The sequence below is a fragment of the Eurosta solidaginis genome, unplaced genomic scaffold (genome assembly GCF_040869045.1).
Source record: "Eurosta solidaginis isolate ZX-2024a unplaced genomic scaffold, ASM4086904v1 ctg00001832.1, whole genome shotgun sequence".
In the NCBI taxonomy this organism is placed as follows: Eukaryota; Metazoa; Arthropoda; class Insecta; order Diptera; family Tephritidae; genus Eurosta; species Eurosta solidaginis.
The window spans coordinates 49,081-59,256 of NW_027137293.1; the positions used below are offsets into that span (position 1 = coordinate 49,081).

General features: G+C 43.6%; 1 protein-coding gene across 1 annotated transcript in view; it reads left to right on the top strand.

The window, feature by feature from the left end:
* The window catches only part of LOC137236329 (uncharacterized), a 40,670-nt gene extending 30,500 nt beyond the window's left edge, over window positions 1–10,170 (top strand). Inside the window, exons 2-3 of the mRNA XM_067758852.1 lie at window positions 6,817–6,899; window positions 6,964–10,170. Coding sequence (XP_067614953.1) covers window positions 6,817–6,899; window positions 6,964–7,082 — 202 coding nt within the window. The 3' untranslated portion in view covers window positions 7,083–10,170. The remainder of the gene's footprint in view (window positions 1–6,816; window positions 6,900–6,963) is intronic.
* The last annotated feature ends 6 nt before the right edge of the window (window positions 10,171–10,176 follow it).

The following is a 10,176-nucleotide window of genomic DNA, read 5'->3' on the forward strand; positions in this document are numbered from 1 at the left end:
CGTAAAAGTACCGCATTGACTCCGACGGGATCCCGAACGGATACCGAAAATCATCCAGAAGTGATGCCGGAAAGGTCCTCAAATGATCACCTAATAGTCCCGAAATGACCCTTAAGGGGTCATGGACGGATCCCATAAACCATCCAGAAATGATCCCGATATAGTCCCGAAATGACGCACCCCTAAATGACCCTGACGGGATCCCGGACAGATCCCGAAATCCATCCAGAAATGATCTTGGGAGGGACCCCAAATGATCCCGAAAAATCTCGCAATGATTCCGAGGGGATCCTGATCGGATACCGAAAACTATCCAGAAGTGATGCCGGAAAGGTCCTCAAATGATCACCTAATAGCAAAATGACCCTGACGGCATCCCGGACTGATCCCAAAATCCATCCAGAAATGATCTCCGGAAGGTCCCAAAATTATCCCGAAATAGTCTTGGAAAAGTTCAGAAATTACCCTGACGGGTTCCCGGACGAATCCTGAAAGCCATCTCTAAATGATCCCGAAAAAGTCCCGAAATGACCCTGACTGGACCCCGAAAGGATCCCGAAAACTATCCAGAAATGATGCCGGAAATGTCCTCAAATGATCACCTAATAGTTCCGAAAAGACCCTGACGGGATCCCGAACGGATCCCGACAACTATCTAGAAATGATGCCGAAAGGGCCGGCAAATGATCCCGTGTTAGTCGAGAAAAAGTCCCGAAATGAACCCGACGGGATGCCGGACGAATCCCAAAAACCATCCAGAAATGATGCCGGAAGGGACACCAAATGATCCCGAAAAAGTCCCGCAATAATTCCGACGGGATCCTGAGCGGATACCGAAAACCATCCATAAGTGATGCCGAAAAGTCCTCAAATGATCACCTAATAGTCCCAAAATGACCCTGACGGCATCCCGGACAGATCCCGAAATCCATCCAGAAATGATCTTGGGAGGGTCCCAAAATTATCCCGAAATAATCTGGGAAAAGTCCAGAAATTACCCTGACGGATCCCGGACGAATCCTGAAAACCAATCTTAAATGATGCCGAAAAAGTCCCGAAATGACCCTGATGGGACCCGGAAAGGATCCCGAAAACTAACCAGAAATGATGCCGGAAAGGTCCTCAAATGATCTCCCAATAGTTCCGAAAAGACCCTGACGGGATCCCGAACGGATCCCGACAACTATCCAGAAATTATGCCGAAAGGGCCCGCAAATGATCCCGTATTAGTCGAGAAAAAGTCCCGAAATGACCCCGACGGGATCCCGGACGAATCCCAAAAACCATCCAGAAATGATGCCGGTAGGTATCCCAAATGATCCCGAAATAATCCCGAAATGACCTCGTCGGCATCCCGGACGGATACCGAAAATTATCCAGAAATGATGCCGGAAAGGTCCACAAATGATCCCCTAATAGTCCCGAAATTATCCTGATGGGATCCCGGACGGATCCCGAAAACCATCCAGAAATGATGCCGGAAGAGCCCCCAAATGATCCCGAAAAAGCCCCGCAATAATTCCGACGGGAAGCTGAACGGATACCGAAAACCATCCAGAAGTGATGCCGGAACGGTCCTCAAATGCTCAACTAATAGTCCCAAAATGACCCTGAGGGCATCCCGGACAAATCCCGAAATACATCCAGAAATGATCTTGGGAAGGTCCCGAAATAGTTTCGGAAAAGTCCAGAAATTACCCTGACGGGTTCCCGGACGAATCCTGAAAGCCATCCTTAAATGATACCGAAAAAGCCCCGAAATGACCCTGACGGGATCCCGGAAGGATTCCAAAAACTATCCAGAAATGATGCCGGAAAGGTCCTCAAATGATCCCCTAATAGTTCCGAAATGACCGTGACGGGATCCCGAACGGATCCCGGCAACTATCCAGAAATTATGCCGGAAGGGTCCGAAAATGATCCCGTATTAGTCGAGAAAAAGTCCCGAAATGACCGCGACGGGATCCCGGACGAATCCCAAAAACCATCCAGAAATGATGCCGGTAGGTATCCCAAATGATCCCGAAATAATCCCGAAATGACCTCGTCGGCATCCCGGGCGGATACCGAAAATTATCCAGAAATGATGCCGGAAAGGTCCACAAATGATCCCCTAATAGTCCCGAAATTATCCTGATGGGATCCCGGATGGATCCCGAAAACCATCCAGAAATGATGCCGGAAGAGCCCCCAAATGATCCCGAAAAAGTCCCCAAATGACCCCGACGATATCCCGGACGGATCCCGAAAACCATCCAGAAATGATGCCGGAAGAGCCCCAAAATGATCCCGAAAAAGTCCCCAAATGACCCCGACGAGATCCCGGACGGATCCCGAAAACCATCCAGAAATGATGCCGGAAGAGCCCCCAAATGATCCTGAAAAAGTCCCCAAATGACCCCGACGATATCCCGGACGGATCCCGAAAACCATCCAGAAATGATGCCGGAAGACCCCCAAATGATCCCGAAAAAGTCCCCATATGACCCCGACGAGATCCCGCACGGATCCCGAAAACCATCCAGAAATTATGCCGAAAGGGTCCCAAAATGATCCCGAAATAATACAGAAAAAGTCACGAAACGACCCCTAGAGGATCCCCAAATGATCCCGTATTAGCCCCGAAAAGGTTCCGAAATAACCCCGACGGGATCCCGGACAAATCCCGAAAACCATCCAGAAATGATGCCGGAAGGAATCCCAAATGATTCCGAAAAAGTCCCGCATTGATTCCGACGGGATCCCGAACGGATACCGAAAATCATCCAGAAGTGATGCCGGAAAGGTCCTCAAATGATCACCTAATAGTCCCGAAATGACCCTTAATGGGTCATGGACGGATCCCATAAACCATCTAGAAATGATCCCGATATAGTCCCGAAGAAGTCCCGAAATGACCCTGACGGGATCTCGAACGCACCCCTAAATGACCCTGACGGGATCCCGGACAGATCCCGAAATCCATTCAGAAATGATCTTGGGAGGGACCCCAAATGATCCCGAAAAAGTCCCGCAATGATTCCGACGGGATCCTTATCGGATACCGAAACCCATCCAGAAGTGATGCCGGAAAGGTCTTCAAATGATCACCTAATACCAAAATGAACCTGACGGCATCCCGGACTGATCCCGAAATCCATCCAGAAATGGTCTTGGGAAGGTCCCAAAATTATCCCGAAATAGTCTCGGAAAAGTTCAGAAATTACCGATGGGTTCCCGGACGAATCCTGAAAGCCATCTCTAAATGATCCCGAAAAAGTCCCGAAATGACCCCGACTGAACCCCGAAAGGATCCCGAAAACTATACAGAAATGATGCCGGAAAGGTCCTCAAATGATCTCCTAATAGTTCCGAAAAGACCCTGACGGGATCCCGAACGGATCCCGACAACTATCTAGAAATGATGCCGAAAAGGCCCGCAAAGGATCCCGTATTAGTCGAGAAAAAGTCCCGAAATTACCCCGACGGGATGCCGGACGAATCCCAAAAACCATCCAGAAATGATGCCGGAAGGGACACCAAATGATCCCGAAAAAGTCCCGCAATTATTCCGACGGGATCCTGAACGGATACCGAAAACCATCCAGAAATGAGCCGGAAAGGTCCACAAATGATCCCCTAATAGTCCCGAAATTACCCTGATGGGATCCCGGACGGATTCCGAAAACCATCCAGAAATGATGCCGAAAGGGTTCCCAAATGATCCCGTATTAGTCGCGAAAAAGTCCCGAAATGACCCCGACGGCATCCCGGACGGATCCCGAAAACCATCCAGAAATGATGCCGGAAGAGCCCCAAATGATCCCGAAAAGGTGCCCAAATGACCCCGACGAGATCCCGGACGGATACCGAAAACCATCCAGAAATGATGCCGGTAGGTACCCCAAATGATCCCGAAATAGTCCCGAATTGACCCAGATGGGATCCCGCACAGATCCAGAAATGATCCCGGAAGGATCCAAAAACTATCCCAGAAAAGTAACAAAAAATCCAGAAATGGCTCCTACGGCATCCCGGACGGATCCAGAAATGATCTCGGAAGGGTCCCCAAATGATCCCGTATTAGCCCCGAAATGACCGTGACGGGATCCCGACAACTATCCAGAAATGATGCCGAAAGGGTCCGCAAATGATCCCGTATTAGTCGAGAAAAAGTCCCGAAATGACCTCATCGGCATCCCGGACGGATCCCGAAAATTATCCAGAAATGATGCCGAAAGGGTTCCCAAATGATCCCGTATTAGTTGCTAAAAAGTCCCGAAATGACCCCGACGGGATCCCGGACGGATCCCGAAAACCATCCAGAAATGATGCCGAAAGGGTTCCCAAATGATCCCGTATTAGTCGCGAAAAAGTCCCGAAACGACCCCGACGGGATCCTGGACGGATCCCGAAAACCATCCAGAGATGATGCCGGAAGAGCCCCAAAATGCTCCCGAAAAAGTCCCCAAATGACCCAGACGAGATCCCGGACGGATCCCGAAAACCATCCAGAAATTATGCCGGAAGAGCCCCCAAATGATCCCGAAAAAGTCCCCAAATGACCCCGACGAGATCCCGGACGGATCCCGAAGACCATCCAGAAATGATGCCGGAAGAGCCCCCAAATGATCCCGAAAAAGTCCCCAAATGACCCCGACGAGATCCCGGACGGATCCCGAAAACCATCCAGAAATGATGCCGGAAGAGCCCCCAAATGATCCCGAAAAAGTCCCCAAATGACCCCGACGAGATCCCGGACGGATCCCGAAAACCATCCAGAAATTATGCCGGAAGAGCCCCCAAATGATCCCGAAAAAGTCCCGACGGGATGCCGGACGAATCCCAAGGACCATCCAGAAATGATGCCTAAAGGGACCCAAAATAACCCCGAAAAATTCCCGCAATGATCCCGGAAACCATCAAGAATTTATCTCTCGAAGGTATGCAAATGATCCCGAAAGTACCCCGACGAGATCCCGCACGGATCCCGAAAACCATCCAGAAATGATGCCGGAAGGGTCCCCAAATGATCGCGAAATAGTCCCGAAATGATTCCGGAATAGTCCCGAAAATGTTCCAAAATAACCCCGACGGGATCCCGGACGGATCCCGTAAACTATACAGAAATGATCCCGGAAGGGTCCCAAAATGATCCCGAAATAGTCCCGAAAAAGTCCCGAAATTACCCCGGCGTAATCCCGGACCGATCCCGAAAACCATCCAGAAATGATCCCGGAAGGGTCTCGATATGACCCTTACGGGATTACAAATAAGGTGAAGCTAATTATAAAACCATGTTAATAAGGCAGCAGGCGCATTGGAGCGAATAAAAAGTTAGATAGAAACATACAGGTAAAGCTAATAAAAGCGTGCTAATAAAAACAATTGATGGAGTGCGGATGGCGGGAGTAGAGGAGAGGACCACTGATCGTTCCTCCAAAATTGTCTAGATCTCGTTCTGTATGTACCAGATACCAAAAACTATTGATTTAGGAGAAAATTTAGATTGAGTTATAACAATTTATGGATTTTACACCAGAGGGGGAGATAAAGGGGGGCGGGCGGAGGGTGTCACTGCTTACTTTGTAAGCCCTCGACTTATTTGACCCCTTGAGTCTGTGATATTGGTGAAGGCCAGTATACGTAAAGTTATAATGTGTAAAAATTATGAAAAATAATTTCTCGAAGGGGTCGTGGGACCCCCACCCCTCTTTCCATGTTCGAAAAAAATTTCGCTAGTAGACTACTGTCTGTGTCCCAAATTTCATCAAAATCCGTGTAGCCATTCTGGCGTGATTCAGTCGCAAAGACGAAAAAATATAATAATTAAATTATAACTGTTCCTAGGGGGCGGGGACCACGCCCATTTTCAAAAATATATAGCTAGTAGATCCTTCTAGACTATTGGCTATATGTGTGCAAAATTTTATCCAAATCGGTCCAGCCGTTCTTGCGTTATTGAGTCACAAAGACAAACGTCTGGACAAACATCCAAACATCCAAACATCCAAACATCTAAACATACAAACATCCAAACATCTTAACATCCAAACTTTCCCATTTATAATATATATTAGATATTAGATATTAGATTAGATATTAGATATTAGATTAGATTAGATTAGATATTAGATTAGATAGATTATAATTAGATTTTTCCAGAGCAATTAAATTCTGCAGCTAGTATAATTTTCACCAGCAACGAATTAAAGAAATCGCACGATAGAGGGTCACCCTGTCTGAAACCTCGTTTAGTTTCGAACGACTCGAAGAGGGTTTTCCCAATTCTGACTGAGCTGATGGTGTTGCTCAACGTCAGTTTTGCGGGAAAACCAAAAAAACATTTTTCCCAGGCGCAAGAAAACCTCACTACGTCACTGATCGTCCGAGGTCTTGTTGTTTTTTAATCTGGTTATTGATATTCTGATTTCGTCGTAGTTGGGTGGAGGAACATAAGTTCATCGATTGCGGGCTCAAAGTTGGGCGATAGGTACATCGCTGTCTCCATTTGGAAGGTCAGAGAAGTGTTACCTGCACAATCTAAGTGCTCTCTGAACATCGGTTAAAAGGTAACCGTTTTCATTCTGACAGTATTTTACCCCGGACTAAGAACTTTTCGTCTGTCGTCGAATTTGTTTGCTAAAATTTGCAGGCGCCATTCGTGGTGACTAACAGCTCATGCTCCTCGCACTCATGCCTTTCTGCCTATGCTTTTTTCCTCCTGCAAAGGCGTCTCACTTCCTCTTTAAACTCTCAGTAGCGTTCACATACTCTTCTTGTTGTTTACTTTGAATATATAAACAGCAGCTTAACACATTTTTTCACAATTACTAGGGAAACCCCAATTTCTAGCATCGGAGCACTTAACTTCCATTCGAATTGTGAAGGACAATTTCGAATTACATATAGCGCAACAGGTATGTTATTATAATCATATCTTTCTAAGAAATTTAAACTATACATTTTATTTATATTTTGCAGCTAATCCCGGAACTGAAGAGATTGATTGGAATAATCTTAGGTACAAAGTTCTAACTCTTGATTCAGAGAAACTTATCATCTATGCCTGCCAGAATTTTCAATCGGGGCATGCTGGTTAGTAAGTTTTGATTTGACTAAATTTCGATTTTTGTGTGTGTCCGAACGCCGCCAGACCAGGTTCTTATTAAGCATGTTCGTCACCGAAAGCGAATGGTCAGCAAGATCATTTGAGCGATATAAATACAAATAGAAGCGGTTTTCTTATTGGTGGAAAATCAGTTGTACAATTCTTATTTTACTAAAACTTATTTCCGCCGACTTATTCTCATTCTCTATGCCATAAAGGCAGTAAAGAAGATATAGGAGCACACGCTAATACGATTCTCTCACATACAGGACATGTATTTTAAAATGTATCGCAATGTATAGTTGATCTGGCCGATCCGTGAGGACGTCAAATAGGATGAATGAGCCCGCCGTTTTTTACAAATTATTTTTATTTTTATAAGTTTTTTTCTAAAGTTACATATTTCTTTCTTCTTTTAAATAAATTTTTTTTACCAATATTCTTTACTAATTTTAATGAAATCAAGGCTTCTTTCTACTTTGTTACATTTTCACAAATTTTATGAATTTTTTTGTTCTTGTTACTAATTACTTGTTTTTATTTTTTATACTCATTTCAAAAAATTACTTAGTTTTTATACTCAGCTGTACTTGTACGCAGAGTATTATAACTTTGATTGGATAACGGCTGGTTGTACAGGTATAAAGGAACCGACATAGATATAGACTTCCGTATACTCGTACCAAAATCATCAGTGTCGAAAAATTTGTCCGTCCGTCCGCCCGTCGATGCGTTAACACGATAACTTGAGTAAATATTGAGATATCTTCACCAAATTTGGTACACGAGCATATCTGGACCCAGAATAGGTAGGTATTGAAAATGTGCGACATCGGATGATAACCACGCCCACTTTTTATATATATAACATTTTGGAAAACACAAAAATCCTGATTAATAATACACCTAGAATGTTGGAACTTGACGTGTGAAAATTTTAAAAACTTTTTTAAAATGGGCGTGGTACCGCCCACTTGTGATAAAATCAATTTTACAAATATTATTAATCATAAATCAAAAATCGTGAAACCTATCGTAACAAAATTCGGCAGAGAGGTTGCCTTTACTATAAGGAATGCTTTGAAGAAGAATTAACGAAATCGGTAAAGGATCACGCCCACTTTCATATACAAGATTTTTAAAAGGGTCGTGAACGAATAAAATAAGCCATATCGTTGCAAAAAATAGCTTTATATGAATAGCATTTCATTTCCCAAGTTTCGGGAGCCATAACTCGAAGAAGAATTAGTTCAGAATAGAACCATGTGTACATATATATTATTGTGCAGCCTAGTAACAATATTAAGAACACAAAACAAACAACAACAGCATTTCAAGTGTACAGCTGGGTATGCAATGTTTGGTTTCACCCGAACTTAGACTTCCTTACTTGTGTTTACTAATTATTTCCAAAAAAGTTCTTTGTTTATTTATTTTACTACTTCTAAATAAAAAAGTTATTTTTCGAATTTTTTTTATCAAATATCTGTACTCGTTTTAATTAAATCAAGTTTTTATCAAAACCTTTTCTATTTTTCTTTTTATTAACAAGTTTTATAAGTTCTTAAATTTTTTTACTCCTTTTTGGCTACTTATTTTTATCAAATACATTTTTAATAATTTATCAAACTACTTGTGCTTTTCATCATATTGTGGTGAACTAAATAAAGTAAACAGAAATCAGCTGTTTAGTGCAAGAATCGTGAAATGGAAAAAACGTAAGAAAGAAACATAAGTAAATATTGTTCATTATTTTTTGTAACAAATATTTTAAAATCATAGTTTTTCAAGGAAATCAAACGTGGAACGTGCTACGCATGAGCAATTGGAGCGATATGTCTCATTTTATGCTGCTAACCCCGAAATGGGAATAGGAAAAAATAATCCGCTGGATTTTTGGGGGTTATTTCGGCATGGCTTTGGGGATTGCCTCGGGTCATTTGGGTGTCATTCCTGGATCATATTGGGGACTCACTCGGGGTCATTTAGGGGTCGTTCCGGGATGTTTATGGGGACTCCCTCGGTATATTTCCGGGGAGGTTTTGGCGACTCCGTCGGGTTCATTTGCGGGTCGTTCCGGGATATTTTGGGGAACCTCTCGGGGTCATTTGGGGCACATTCTGGGATGGTTTTGGGGACTTCTTCGGGGTAATTTGGGGTACCTTCCGGGATGGTTATGAAGACTCCCTGGGGGTGATTTGGGAGACATTCTGGGATTTTTTTTGGGACTTCCTCGGGGTCATTTGGGGGACATTCTGAGATGATTTTGGGGATTCCATCGGGGTCCCTTGGGGTAATATAGAGGACCTTCCGGAATGGTTATGGGGACTGCCTCGGGTTAATTTGGTGGACATTGGGGACTCCCCAAAACCATCCCGGAAGAACCCGAATTACCCCGAGAGTTTCTCCGAAAAGATCCCGGAACGACCCCCAAATGACCCAGGGAGGACCCCGAGAGAGTTTCAAAAACCACCCAGAAATTACCCCCAAAATCCAATTAAGGAGGATCTTCGCACAATAATACCAAAAGTAATAAATCTTCCTCCATTTTCTCTCGATCGCACAATAACAGAATTCTAGTTTAAATTTATCCCTATAAATTAAATTAACAAGAGCGTTTGACTTATTGACAATTTGTCAGCGAAAAACCTTTTTATTTTTTACATAAAGTAGCAATTATCTACTTGATAAATTGTCAAACTTGACATATAACAAATAAGCAAGATGGTGAATTTGTCCAAGTGCACAGAATAGCGCTTTTAATTTATTTTGTGGAGGCCTTCGGCAGCATAGCAGAGAGGAGAAAAGTAGCGCCAATACTATTACAATAAGTTTCAATTGGCAATTTTTCCGAGAAAGGAACAGAACAAAAATTCTCAAAAGTTGTAGAAAAATTTGGTTCCCAATTTGATTCTCTGCATTGTTCATTCATCATGTTTGTGATGGGTTTGGGAATTCTAATTAAAAATCCCAAATTAACGTTAGCCTTGTTCTCATATCTGACACGTTAGCTCTAAAAAGAAACTCAAACAACAATTGGTAGGCAAGTTTTTAATATGAGATTTTCACCAACTCTCAAATTAACA